Raw genomic sequence first — 15365 nt, 5'->3', positions numbered from 1 at the left:
CTTTAAAAGGTTATGAAATTTTATTGGTAAAAATAAATGATTTCAAATGAATTAATTTCCTATAAGCTCAGTAGATGAATCAAACTTTTCAACAATTATCACTTAATCTAAAATTAACTGCTGTTCATGGAAGAAGCTTAAAACAAATGATAGTTTTGCATTGCTGGTTGAGCCTAAATCTAATCTTGAACTCATTGGAATTATTTATTGTAGGGATCTATTTGGCTCTGTTTTGGAAAAAGCATAATAAATTGCCCTCTACTGATTGCTTCCATGTCATAGGTTTTAGGTTTTTCTGGTCACGTCTGAGGTGCTGGCCAATCCAGATGACAGCATGTCACTCACGTGTGGGGTACAACTTCCCTGCCCATCCTCATCTGTACTCAATGCTCCTTGTCTTTGTTTTCACGTGTTCTGGACCTGAGCTCCTCTCTGACTCCTAATCACATAAATTAACTTGCATTTTCAGTCATTCAATCAGAATATCATGACTCGTATTTTTCTATCCATTTACATCTCTTGGGCACCAAGGATGGCATTCTGACATCATGGTACTAAAGGTGGGATGTTCTGAAGGCCCCTAATGGACGATTTTCCTGAGGTTTTGGACCTCAGGTACTTCCACTACTTAAACTTAAAAATCAAAATTAAGAAACTTGAAATTGGCCATAAGCTTACCTAGAGCCCTAGTTTTCCTGGGTACTCCCAGAGGTGTGGAAACAAAGCAGCTCCATTTCTGAGAAAATTTCTGAGAGTTAATGAGGTATAAGCCATACCAGATGGTGTTTAAAAACATGGAGTCTTAAGTCTATTGGCTTGGATTCAAATGCTGACAGTACCATTTAGTAACTCTATGACCTCAAACAAGTATTTAACGTCTCTGTGTCTCAGATTATTCATATGTAAAGTGAAAACAAGGCTTCTTGTTTCAGATGTGCTTCTAAGGCTGTTGTACAGATTAAATGAGATCATGCCTTTTAAGCCTAGCAGGTAGTAATCCCTCAGTATGGGTTAGCCATTATATTATATTCCCATATCGTCTTCTACCTCTTCCTGGACCTGTAGGGAATTCATGGAGGATTCCGTGTTCATTGAGAGTCACACCAGTGCCTTTAAATTTCAAATGTAGCATTTAGTCCTGTGGATGTGCCCTAGTCCTTCTGAGCCTCCAAGCTGGGGTCTGGTCCAATTCTGTGGCCCTCAGGTACACACAATGTCTCCCTCTGGAATCGCTCTAGGGAAAATGATGTTTAGAAGTCACCAGGTTATAGATCTTCTAGAAGCAGGATTAAGTGTCTCTAAGGAAGTTAAGAGCATCATCTTGATACTCTCATCTGAAAAAAATTAAAAGTAGCTCTTTCCTCCAGAGGGAAAAACATTTTTGCTCAGTAAAGTGAAAATTTTACTACTTTCTGCTTCTTCCCACAGTATCCATAAATATGCTGAGGCCATTTATTTTGCCAGATGGTTTCTGAGACCCTGCTGAAATGAGAGATGCCCTCATTTTATATTTCCCTCAAATTCTACCACAAACCACACTTCTTGGGAGAAAAAAAAAAGTCGCCATGTAAGCATGTTTACCTTCAACAGACTAGGAAGCGGGAACTTGTCCATAAATGATGAGTCACCACTGCAGGTCTATAAAAGTAAAGGTGCTTGTCTGGGAGAAGGCAGAGCCTCCAGGCACAACCATCATGATGCTCCCAGGCATCCTGGCTGCCTTCCTCTTCTGGAGCTGGACTCAGTGTTGGTCCCTGCCTCTTCCCAGCAATGGTGAGGACGATCTGTCCGAGGAAGACTTCCAGCTTGCAGAGGTAGAGTATCTTGCCAGTCCCAGTGGGGTGTTACATCTCACAAGTGCCCTTCTCTTTTAAAAGCAGGCCATTCTGGTCTCTTTTCCAGCGCTACTTGAAATCCTACTACTATCCCCTGAATCCCGCTGGAATCCTGAAGAAGTCTGCAGCAAGCTCCGTGGTTGACAGGCTCCGAGAAATGCAGTCTTTCTTCGGCTTAGAGGTCACCGGCAAACTTGATGATAACACCTTGGACATCATGAAGAAACCAAGATGTGGGGTCCCCGATGTGGGCGAGTACAATGTTTTCCCCCGAACTCTCAAGTGGTCCAAGACGAATCTAACCTACAGGTAAATCAGAGGCTATCTTTCTTTAATCTTTGTTAGTTTTTAAAATAGTATTAAATGCCTATTTTTCAGCACAAGCTATAAATGACAGAACATGTTTGGTCCCATTTTTTTTTTAAGTAGGCTTTAAATATTTAACTAGAAGTTAAATAATTCCAGCAATAACTTTAATACTATCGGTGAGAATGTGTCATGACATCTATTATTGTTACATTAGCCTAGCATTATTTTTCATTGGAAATCTCAAGGTATTTTTTGTTTTTAGAAAAGAAATCAAATTAGAAGTAAAAGTAGGTGTAATAAAATTTGCAAATGTACTACATGAGGCATATTTATTAAAGAGAGCTTAAAAATGGAGACTCCTACTCTCTCTAGGAACTTGACAAAGTTATTTCATTTATTTAGATCACAGTAATACAATTCCAAATCTGTATCATACAATACAAGTTTCATTACATATCTGAATACTTTAAATGTAAGATTCCAAGTGGTCAGATATTTGGAGATACTCAAATATCTGATTGAATTCATTTTGTTATCTTTGTATGGCATCATAATTGATAAGTTCTTTGAAACTTTGGACCTCTAGTAGAACTTTTAAAGAAGCCACTGCATTTTGAGTTGAAAAGCAGTATTCCAAGAAAATATATTCTCAAATATTTCTCCTTCCAAAAATGTAATTGAAACTTTCTTTGTTGAATAGGATTGTGAATTATACCCCTGATCTCACTCATTCTGAAGTTGAAAAGGCATTCAGAAAAGCCTTCAAAGTTTGGTCAGATGTGACGCCTCTGAATTTTACCAGACTTCATGATGGCACTGCTGATATCATGATCTCTTTTGGAATTAAAGGTAATGATGCAGAATCATTTTTGAGAGACATTTTTACATTCTGCTCCCTAATTGTCTCCATTCTTTTATTCCTTCTTTCAGTCATTCATTACTTTCTACAGAATTCACCAAGCATTTGTGCCAGGCACTGCTGGATATAATTAGATTCTTAACTCTTGCTTTTTGTGTGTAGAGCATGGCGACTTCTACCCATTTGATGGACCCTCTGGTCTGCTGGCTCATGCTTTTCCTCCTGGGCCAAACTATGGAGGAGATGCCCATTTTGATGATGACGAAACTTGGACAAGTAGTTCCAAAGGTAATATTTCTTATAAAGGTATGATTCATGATTACTAGATTAGGGTTAGACAGTGATCACATTGATAAGAAGTTAAGAAGCATACTGTAAATTATATTTGATAGTTGGTTATATTTTTCAAAAAATTAAAAGTTTATCTTATACTTATTTGTCTCTACAAGTGACATTTCTACAGACCTTTGTGAAACACTAAAAGTGAACAGTTTAGTTTAGCGACTTGAGGGATACTAGCTAACTTTGAATTAGGACCAAAATGTCTTTCTGTCAATCAAGGTGTTGTTACTGTGGATTACCTTTCAGTGTGTTTAGGAAGTACAGTTTATTACAAATACATACCTAAAAACTATTGGGGCTGGTTAGGCAGGTCACAGATGAGTTGGATGTGAGTTGAAGTAGTTTTTTTTTTTTCCTTGACAGAAACATTAATGGCACAAAAGTGTAATCTGTTTTCTGTTCTCTGTTATATGAGTTACTTGTTTCAGACATATCTATATCACTGATTTTATAAATACTATTCCAACAAATCAAGATGGTGTCTTACTCCAAACAGCATGAGACAGACCAGATAAAAGTTATACTTATAAGAGCAAAATGAAACTCAGTGTTGAATGAATTCAGTCAGTAGATGAATCTTCAAAGCTCAAAAGAATTGGGAATATTAGTTTAAGAAAAGCAAGATTGTTCCAACTAGGACTTACCTATGGAACTATATTGACCCTTGGTTGTGACAGTTAGAGGTAGTCTTCATAGATAGCTAATTGTTATTATTCATTTAAATCAGAAGAATTGTTATTCCAAAGAGTAAAACTGGGCCTTGGCTGACCAGTGCCTCTGCTTCAATGCCTCCAACATATCTTTGGAAGGAGAGGTGAGAATTTACGTATTTATGTTCTGAATATTACACAGGTAAGAATGATTTTAGGAAGAAAGATTAACATCTAGTATTGTTAAGATAGAGCCCCAGTAAACCTCAGTTTTAGGCTCCTGCATAAGTTCTGTATTTGAAATATTAACGGAAATGAATGAAAATATTCATAAACAAACCATGATTGATTTTTCAGCTAAAGGCCAGGAATGGGATCTATCACTAGTCATTTCAATGAAGAATTGCTTTTTACTCAGATTGTGTGAACTTTGATCGCTCTTATGGTCTGCATGATTTACTAAGTTGGTTATACATTTTCTTCAGGCATAGGCTCTGACAGCAAATGGTATTTAAGGTCAAACTGAAACCACTGACTCCAGATTCCATGTGGTTTTTTTTCAACTTTTTATCTTTTTTTTTTTTTTCAATTTAAAATATCAGTATTAGGAGGCTCAGAAATTGGTAGAAAGAATGACTAGAGGAAATAATGTAAATACAGTGACACGGTAGTCTTCTAAAATCGAGGAAAGTTGGCCAATCATTTCCAGAGTTTCTATTCCTTTAAACTTTAGAGTCTAGAGATATTCTGGAAAGGATCACTTGGTTGGAATTTATTCCCAAGTAGATTCCCAGAGACCCTATTTAGTGCATGCTCCATAATTGGTCATCATCCATTTGCATGATGCCTCTTGTTTAGACAATGTTCTAGAAACGCCCTGATAGCTAGCTCCCTATGTGACTTCCCATGACTCCTTCTTCAAAGCCTCCATTGTCCACTTTCCTCACCTGCCCTGAGAAAACAAAGAGCGCATCAAGATTCCTAGTGCCTTCCCAGTAAATCCTCACTGATTCCCAATTATTTGAGAGCAATCTGTTGATATTCTAATTAGGTAGGCAGCTATAATCAAAGAGAACATTAAATTATAAGGATTAATTCAATATTTTGAATCTTCCTTTGAGCAACCAAATATTGAATATTAAAAAGAGTGAAATAGCCAAGAAAGAGAAAGAGGCAAAGAAAATAGCATTCCATCCATTAACTGGTCACTGCCTTGCTTTCTCATCATTGCTTTGTTTTCTTACAGGCTACAACTTGTTCCTTGTTGCTGCCCATGAGTTTGGCCACTCCTTAGGTCTCGACCACTCCAAGGACCCGGGAGCACTCATGTTCCCCATCTACACCTACACTGGCAAGAGCCACTTTACACTTCCCGATGACGATGTACAAGGGATCCAGTCTCTCTATGGTAACTCTTAATTTATCAGTCTAGAAACAGAATAGATGCATACATTTACTTGCAAAATTATCAGTGAATTTATCATTACCAATATTGCTGTCCTGGTTCTGTTATTAAAACCTGGGAAGACGTGCAGTTTTCCTTTCTGAATCAGACCATCTGCTCAAGTAGAAAATACTCTATTCTCCAAAGATTTTGCAGATTCCTATTTGTATTTTATACCTTGCAAGGTATGTTTGAGTCCCACAAAACACCTCTGACATAAGGAAGGAAAATATTTTATTCCCCATTTAACCAATGAAGAAACCACACCCTGTAGTACTTAAATAGTATATCTCTAGTACCATGGCTGAGGGTGAAAGTGTGGTCTTAACCAGCTTTTATAAATTCTGGGTATTCCTTCAACCATGTCAGTTTGCCAACGTAGGATCTGTTCAGGTGGACTGTGGTGACTTTTAATCAACATCTACAATGACCATTGTAAGAAACTCTTCCTTCTTTTTTCTTCCAAATTTTCAATAATATTTATAAAATAATTAAACCTCACCTCAAACCAGCAAAATTGCCTCTATTAATAGAGTTAAAGTTATCAATGTAAACACTTCTAGAACAGCGAGCTCAGAAACCTTGCTCATGGCACCTGGCCCATCATTCCCCCTCTGGACTGAAATCTACTACAGCAGCTTGTGTAGGTGTGGGCAAGTGCTTTGTGTTTCTTACTATTTCTACAATATTGTGACCAAGGGACTTGATGATAGAACTAATATGAACCAGGTGGAGAAGCAGCAGCTCAGAATTGTTACTGTGCATGCATGGCACCTGTTTTGCACTCACCTGAGCTGGGGGAAAGCTACAAACTCGTGGCACATCAGGGCTGCTGAAGGCCTGGCTGCTCCCTCACAGAAGCGGTACTGGGGTTAACTGGTGAAGTGATGGTGTCAGACGTTGCTAGTTGGTAAAAGAGGCAAGAGATAGAGCAGAGGTGAGGACTCCCACAGGGACGGTGTGCCCCCAGGAGTGGCTTGAAGAGAAATGTGTATCTCAAGAGCAGCCTGTTCATAGCTTGTGCCAAGGATGGGGAAGGTTTCCTCTGAGTTTCGTTCCCTTCCCCATCCACCCATTTCTATCACCAACCTCAAGAAACCCAAAGATGTAGTTGAGAAGAACCTCAAGGGGTCTTGAGGATGGAAGCAGGAGGAGCAGGCCCACGCACAAGAGCTTGGTGACCCCGCAGGAAGGAAGTAGAATTGCCCGGTGTTTGGATCCTGGTTGTAGAAGCTGAGGACTTCCTACCCTCCCTGGAGGGGACCCTGCGACTCTCCACTAGCAGGGGCGGGGCATCAGGAAGTCTGGCCTCACCACCTTCTTTGCTTCATGTCTGCAGGCCCAGGAGATGAAGACCCCAACCCTAAACACCCCAAAACACCAGACAAATGTGATCCCTCCTTATCCCTTGACGCCATCACCAGTCTCCGAGGAGAAATGATGATATTTAAAGACAGGTACTCTTGATCTTATTTTACACAATCTGCATGTCATGGACATTTGTGAGGCTGTGTCTGCAAATAGCCAAACATTCAGTCACATTTCCAAAGGAGACGTTAACAGCAAAAATCATAGATTTTTGGTAGTTTGGGTTTTTTTTTTTTTTTACATGTTTCAGATGAAATAAATGACTAATGGATAAACACTTTACTTTTCCATGGCTAATCTTGGCATGATGCAGCTTCTCTTTGCAATGCTGGTGGCACTCTTCCTCATAAAGATAACCAAGTAAATATAGAAACCCAATTTATTTATTTGAAAACACAAGTATTGAAATCAGTTACCATATCAGTAAACCGTGACAACGTCCACTTGAGTTCCTTTGGGTCTGGAAAGACTTTTGTTCTGGTGACACATGTGGAAATTTGAGAGAGTGTTTACAACCTGAACCTAGGGGTAGCAAAAAATGAGATATGAATTTCTCACTTCTACCTTGTTCTAGTATTGTTTGTTCATTTGTTCACTTATTCATTCATCAGTTGCTCACAGCAAACTCTGTATTTTCACTTCGGTGCTAGATTCTTCTGGCGCTTGCATCCTCAACTGGTTGATGTGGAGCTGTTCTTAACAAAATCCTTTTGGCCAGAACTTCCCAACCGTATCGATGCTGCATATGAGCACCCCTCCCGGGACCTTATCTTCATCTTTAGAGGTAAGCCTCTCCCCACATGTCCAGGGCAGGCAGTGATGAACTTGATGCTCCTGGAGTCTTAGCACAATGACCACTCCTGAAAAAATACCCAAGTTAAGAGCCAAGCATAACAAAATATTAAGCAGAACATACTTGGAACCTTTCTACCAAATGTCCCCAAATTTGACAAGTAAAAATCTGCATTAGTACTTATCCTTACAAATGTACTATTTGTTGTAGAGCAGTCATGTCAGTTTTTTCTTACTTCCTCTTAAAAATTATTTGCTGAGCAGACATTATGACAATATACCTCTTGAAACATTGAAAAAAATATTATCCATAATTCCCTCTTCTGAAAAGTTGATTTATTTCATTTTCTCACCTTTTTTGGGTAGTCCTTCACCATATGTAATATGTATTTTTGAATATTTGTATTCATAGTATATATACGTTTTCATATTTTACTTGTTCTCTTGACACAAAATCACAGACAGTTTTCCAAACTGCTATTCCGTCTTCATGATCATCATTCATAATGGCTACATAGCACTCTACTGACATTGTTTCTGTTGTTTGACTATTACAATTAATGCTATAATAAAGTCACTTTCTATCTGGTATAAAAATCTGAGTTTTCAATCTAATTCAATGTTCCCTCTGCTCTGCTTATTCGTGAAGAAATTTTAATACATTTTCCACACAGCTCCAGATTAACAATCAGAGGTAATATGTTGCCAAATTAATTATATTTGGTTGGTAATTATACTCAGGAAGTTAGCATTTTAAGTCTTATTTTTTTTGTTTGAAGAACGCTCATATTTCTGTGTTTCATAAACATGGTGACCACAGACCCTAACTGATTTCTAAATGTATAAAATATATAAAATGAGTCTTTCTTTGTTAAAGTAAATATCTACATAATGTGAGTCCTAATAGATTACCTTGGATAATAAAACCATTCTTTCACTTATTCTAGGCAGAAAATTTTGGGCTCTTAATGGTTATGACATTCTGGAAGGTTATCCCCAAAAAATATCCGAACTGGGATTTCCAAAAGAGGTTAAGAAGATAAGCGCAGCTGTCCACTTTGAGGACACAGGGAAGACACTCTTCTTCTCGGGAAACCAGGTCTGGAGGTACGGCCACCATGTTTACTGACCCATGACCCTGTGTCACACGGGCCAAGTGAGTCCTACACTGCTCTCACTAGTTTAAATAATTCTGTCATGCTCATCCAGTGGAGAGGTTGGCCAGGAAGCTGCTGGGCCCACGGTTTTTAAAGTCAGCCCCTTTTTGAAGGACAGGGGGAGTTGGAATATTTAGAACATATGTCGATATGAAGGCAGCCCTGACACTGGCAACATTTAAGAGCTTAGAGCCATATATATATATTTGGGAATGAGAATATCTCATAGGAATCCCACACTTGAAAGATTTAAATCAGTAGCTTTACTTTATGTGTACACACACATGCACACATTCCCATCTGTGTCATCTTTGCTGTTTGGCTTCCTTATTTCTGACAATGACATTCACTACTGTCTAAATACTATGACCAAGTTCTCCCCAGTACTGCTGTTCCAGGCCCTATGCCCTAGATAAGGTCTGTGGTGCAATGAGGGCGTGTGACTTACCAGACTGCAAACACGCTGTGCTTTTATCCCCCCATTTGGCTGGAAGGTCTTTCCCTTGCATCTCTCCCTCTTGAAATTCTACCCTCTGGTCAAAGTTAACTGGAAATACCATTTAACCTCAAAGTCTTTTGGAGCACCCCTTCACAGGCTGTCTCTTCTCATACCCTCTCATGGCCCTGGATGTCTCCTTGTCATGATGCTTGGCTTCCATTGCTTAGTGTTGCCTTGTAGACATGTCCCACCTCTCTCCACAGTTCAGTGGTTCTTGTCTTTCACCTATTAGAACATATCTCGAGGATAGGAAACTCTCATCAGTAACAGTAACAGTGGTGCATGAAGGGAGGCTGTTCTAGGCTAATTTCAGGATGTGTGTGCTTTGCTAGGGTGTGCCTGTGTGCAGGGGAGGTGGATTATGGAACTGTAGCAATGGTAGGGGCAAGCCATGCTCCCCCGCCTAGCTTCAAAACCACCAGATGCCCTGATAACTTTTTAGTCCAGGAGTTATACATCCAATATTCTGGCATCCGTTATTGCACTTAGCGAGCTGTCTCACCCATGGTGGGAGATCAGTACATAGTTGTTCAATGCACAAACACGTATTTATTTTGGTCTAAGAACACTTTCCTAATAACACACGTTTATAACAGATATGCAGTTTGTGAAGTGGAAATGATCTTGTGATTATCTTTTCAAAGGTGGCCTTTAGACAAGGTAACAAATGCTCAGCAAGCATCCACAATGCACCCAATATCATAATTCCTAATTTACAAAAGCTACCAGATGTTCTAAACAGACTTAACTTTTACAACTCTTATCAATTTTGTTTTTTTTTTATTTAAAAAATTTTTTTAAAGATTTTACTTATACATTTGACAGAGACACAGTGAGAGAGGGAACACAAGCAGGGTGGGTGGGAGAGGGAGAAGCAGGCTTCCCGCTGAGCGGGGAGCCTGATGTGGGGCTCGATCCCAGGACCCTGGGATCATGACCTGAGCCGAAGGCAGACACTTAACGACTGAACCACCCAGGTGCCCCAACTCTTGTCCATTTTGAAAGGTGTCATGATATCCACTGTATCATTTCTGAAACAATTTCTAAGAAATACGGCCTACTTAAGAGTTTCTTTTTCTTACTACGTAGCTATGATGAAAATAACCAGGTCATGGATAAAGACTACCCCAGGTTAATAGAAGAGGACTTCCCGGGCATTGGTGATAAAGTGGATGCCGTCTATCAGAAAAACGGTAACTAGTTCCATCATGCTGATCTCAATGGGGGTTTTCTGTAGCCCCTCAAAGTATTTCCCTTAGAGAGCAGTTTTATACAGGACTTAAAGGTGCTAAGAAACTTATGGCAGTTAAGGAATAGTTATGTAGGCAGCAAACAAAACATAACACACTTAGAATAAATGAAAGTGTTGCTCAAATGATTGCTAATTCTTTAAACTTTAAACACTATCTTATTTTTAAAGATTTTATTTATTTATTTATTTGAGAGAGGGAGAGGAAGAGAAAGTGGGGGTCAGAGGGAGAGAGAGAACCTCAAGAAGACTCCCCGCTAAGCATGGAGCCGGACGTGGGGCTTGATCTCATGACCCTGAGATCATGACCGGAATCAAAACCAAGAGTCAGATGCTTAACCGAGTGAGCCACCCAGGTGCCCCAACACTATCTTAAATTATGCTTAATGAGGGCATCTGGCTGGCTCAGTTGGTTAAATGACTGTCTTTGGCTCAGGTCATGATCCTGGAGTCCCGGGATTGAGCCCCGCATCGGGCTCCCTGCTCAGCGGGGAATCTGCTTCTCCCTCTGACTCTCCCCCCCTCTCATGTGCTTTCTCTCTTTCTCTCTCTCTCAAATAAATAAATAAAATCTTAAACAAGTTATGCTTAGTGATGCCAACAGTCAAAAATTATTGCCATAATTTAAATCAGGGGTAGAGTGGGGAGTCATTTATATAGAAAGACAAACGACTACCGTAACTATATAGTTATTTTTGCTTTAATTATGAAAAGGGGCATTTTTCCAAATTCAAATAACTAGTATCAGTATGTCAAGCATCAAAACTGGAACTCATGGCAAGATGACCACGATTTCAGGGTGATAATTCGGGAGACCTGGGAACCTTGTACATTTTTTCCTCCCTTAAACCATAAGCAATATAGTAAGGCATTCGTAGGGTTTTAAACATAAATGTTGGCATCTTAAAAAACAATGGAATCTAACAGGTTGTACTTTTAACGTGAGCTGGCGTAAACTCTTACTGATTTCAGACTCTGAAATTTTCTTTTTGGTCTTTTCCTTATAGGTTATATCTATTTCTTCAATGGGCCCATACAGTTTGAATACAGCATCTGGAGTAAGCGCATTGTGCGCGTCATGCCAGCAAATTCCCTGTTGTGGTGTTAAGTGTCTTTTAAATATTGTTATTTAAATCCTGGAGAGCATTTGAGAGAATACTTCCAGCGATACTGGGTGCGGGGGACGGGGATGTTGGGGGAAAAGCTTAGTTCTGTGAACAAGCTTTTGTAACTTATCTTTGACTAGATGGTATCTGGACAGTGACATGTGGCTGGAACCACAATGAATTTTAAAGTAATGGAATATTCAGAGACTGTAAAGATCACCTAATTCTTGCGCACTACACAGAAGCAGCAGTCGACGGTATTTCCCACAACAGAAATGGGACGTGGTGTGTCAAAGAGAGTTAGCATAATGTTTAAATATATTTATAAGGAAACTTTGCAAAGGCATAGAAGCAAGTCACAGTTATGTAATTAATGAATCATCTTTATTAAAAAGTGTAAAATAGTATGAGAATGGAATTTGCAGGGATCATGTGGTACCACGAACAGACAGAAACCAAAGGGAAATATCTGTAATAAAGCTATTGTGGACAACTTTCCAAAGAAGTAATTTTGGTTTTGCACTGAGAATATTTGAATGTACATGCCCCCCTTCCTCCTGACACTAGGATCAGTCACTCCAGATGAGAGAGAGGGCCCAATGCCGAGGACAGTAGATGTGGCCTGTGGGTTCGGTTTAATTCTCACTGTTGACCGTGATTCCAGGCCTACTCTCAAAGGAGACTTTTTTTTTTTTTTTTTTTTTTGCATGTTCTACAAGATAAAGAGAGCCCATCTCTCTTTGTATTCAAACACTTCCGGTCTTCCAAAAACATCAAAGAATTAATATGGCTATCACACCAATCAGAGGCCACGGCATCATTCTTTCATAAAGCAACTGATTCTTTAAGATGAAAGGTAGTATTCTAGCCCTGTCTCACCTAGATAATTGCTTTAATTGTCCAGTTCAGCATGGATAAAGAGGCTCTTTTCTGAAAATATAAAGTGTATCTTATAAATTGGAAGCATGCTAAAACGGAGACATCCAAAGTAAAGAAAACATCCCGCTGGACTACAGTCCTCCTGAAGATGTGGAAATGTGCTTCTCCCTCTCTTCTTGTTCTTCTCTCACCCCCGGCGCAGCTTACCCTGCCCGGCGTGGGGTGCTCACTGAGTGGGGGATCGGCCACAGGTGATCTCGGATGTGCTGGGACCTGTTGTTCACAGAAATTCAGGCGAAGAAGATAAAGTGTATCATATTTGCAAGATGTGTCAGGAAGCGTTTATACTGTTTATAATAAAAAGGATATTTTCAACAGACATTATTATATAGTACATTTTGTCTTTTGGTGTAATTTTAGGCTTTCCTCACACAAAGAGGATCCATTTAAATTATTCCTTTTTCTTGCCCATATTTCTTGGTGAATGTAATTCACTCACTGTTTTGCTTTGTTTGTAGAAAGACTACATTCAGAATTAAGAAGTAACTGTCCCAGGTCATGTTAACAGGAGCTCTGCCAGGGTTTGGTCGGCTTCGGGCTGATGGGCCCACTTCCCCAGGCGTAGCTCACAGTTCCTCAGACTCTGCCCCGCTGGGAGCACTATTTGGAAATGAGGTGGGAAGAACACTAGATTGGGAGCGAGGAAGACTGGGTTCTAATGTGTACCTTGAAGCTCTTGGGGCCCGACTCTCTTGAGGTTTAAAACGAGAGTATTGCACATTGATGAAGTTGGGAAATACGGGGAGGCAGGGAACTGTCATGAGGAAAGCAAACACTCTCTGGGAACCTCAGGGTCTCCTGAGCGTAAGACTAGGTTCCTTCTGTTTTCCTAAAGACTGTCCATCCCCAGACATTTAGTAAGTGTCTGTTAAAGGTCAGGCGGCTAAGATGTTGAGATGAACTAGAAAAACTTGCTCTCTACCCCCTAAGAACGTATATCCTACAATGGAGGCAAAATGATTAAAATTTAGTAAGTTAAGTGATTTTGACAGGAGAATGACTGGTTACTGTAGGTGCAAGGAGGGCTGCTGATTGTTTCCTCCCAGGGCACCCCTCAAAGTCAGTCTCTGCACTGTTCACCTTCCTGGAATGTGTCATAAGATTCTTCTAGGCTTGCTATTGGAGTAGAAATGCCCATCCACCCATCCATCCACCCATCCATCCACCCATCCATGAACACATCCATCCATCCATCCATCCATCATCCTTCCATCCATCCATCCATCCACCCACAACCAACCCAATCCATCGCCACCCACCCAATCATCCATCCTTCCATCCTCATCCATCCTTCCATCCTCCATCCGCCATCCACCACCATCCATCCACCCATCCAGCCTTCATCCATCCTTCCATGCATCCATCCTTCCATCCATCCATCCTCCACATCTTCCATCATCCTTCCATCCCTTCCATCCATCCATCCTTCCATCCATCCATCACCTTCCATCATCCATCCATCCACCCACCCACCCATCCATCCCCACCCATCCAGCATCCTTCCATCATCCATCCATCCATCCTTCCATCCATCCATCCAACCCACCCATTCCATCCCACCCTCCCATCCTTCCATCCATCCTTCCATCCATCCATCCATCCAGCATCCATCCATCCTCCCATCCATCCCATCCTTCCAGCCATCCATCCACCTTCCATCCATCCATCCATCCATCCATCCCTTCCATCCATCCATCCATCCTTCCATCCATCCATCCATCCTTCCATCCATCCATCCTCCATCCATCCTTCCATCCATCCATCCATCCTTCCATCCATCCTTCCATCCATCCATCCATCCATCCTTCCATCCATCCATCCTTCCATCATCCATCCATCCTTCCATCCATCCATCATCCTTCCATCCATCCATCCTTCCATCCATCCATCCTTCCACCCACCCATCCATCCACCCATCCATCCTTCCATCCATCCTTCCATCCATCCATCCTTCCATCCATCCATCCTTCCATCCATCCATCCTTCCATCCATCCTTCCATCCTTCCATCCATCCATCCTTCCATCCATCCATCCATCCTTCCATCCATCCTTCCATCCTTCCATCCATCCATCCTTCCATCCATCCATCCATCCTTCCATCCATCCATCCTTCCATCCATCCATCCATCCATCCATCCTTCCATCCATCCATCCATCCTTCCATCCATCCTTCCATCCATCCATCCTTCCATCCATCCTTCCATCCTTCCATCCATCCATCCTTCCATCCATCCATCCATCCTTCCATCCATCCATCCTTCCATCCATCCATCCATCCATCCATCCATCCTTCCATCCATCCATCCATCCTTCCATCCATCCATCCATCCTTCCATCCATCCATCCATCCATCCATCCATCCTTCCATCCATCCATCCATCCTTCCATCCATCCTTCCATCCATCCATCCATCCATCCTTCCATCCATCCTTCCATCCTTCCATCCATCCATCCTTCCATCCATCCATCCATCCTTCCATCCATCCATCCATCCTTCCATCCATCCATCCATCCATCCATCCATCCTTCCATCCATCCATCCATCCTTCCATCCATCCATCCATCCTTCCATCCATCCATCCATCCATCCATCCTTCCATCCATCCATCCATCCTTCCATCCATCCTTCCTTCCATCCATCCTTCCATCCATCCTTCCATCCTTCCATCCATCCATCCTTCCATCCATCCATCCATCCTTCCATCCATCCATCCATCCTTCCATCCATCCATCCATCCATCCATCCATCCTTCCATCCATCCATCCATCCTTCCATCCATCCATCCATCCATCCGTCATCCATCCATCCATCCAT

At 41.0% G+C, this 15365-nt stretch overlaps 1 protein-coding gene and 1 long non-coding RNA gene across 2 annotated transcripts in view; one reads left to right on the top strand and one right to left on the bottom strand.

Annotated features, from left to right (window-relative positions):
- The first annotated feature begins 1650 nt into the window (after nucleotides 1-1650).
- On the top strand, nucleotides 1651-12859 carry MMP13 (matrix metallopeptidase 13). The gene is made up of 10 exons (XM_027579808.1): nucleotides 1651-1814; nucleotides 1903-2144; nucleotides 2845-2993; nucleotides 3166-3291; nucleotides 5242-5403; nucleotides 6779-6896; nucleotides 7458-7591; nucleotides 8547-8706; nucleotides 10345-10448; nucleotides 11512-12859. The coding sequence occupies exons 1-10, from the start codon at nucleotides 1695-1697 to the stop codon at nucleotides 11610-11612; spliced, it is 1416 nt and encodes a 471-aa protein (XP_027435609.1). The 5' UTR covers nucleotides 1651-1694; the 3' UTR covers nucleotides 11613-12859.
- LOC118356086 overlaps nucleotides 12657-15365 on the bottom strand; it is a 14793-nt gene continuing 12084 nt past the window's right edge. The window contains exon 3 of the long non-coding RNA XR_004819420.1: nucleotides 12657-12762. This is a non-coding gene — a long non-coding RNA (uncharacterized LOC118356086). The remainder of the gene's footprint in view (nucleotides 12763-15365) is intronic.

Source organism: Zalophus californianus, chromosome 11 (genome assembly GCF_009762305.2).
Source record: "Zalophus californianus isolate mZalCal1 chromosome 11, mZalCal1.pri.v2, whole genome shotgun sequence".
NCBI classification, from domain to species: Eukaryota; Metazoa; Chordata; class Mammalia; order Carnivora; family Otariidae; genus Zalophus; species Zalophus californianus.
This window is presented reverse-complemented; position numbering and strand designations above follow the sequence as displayed.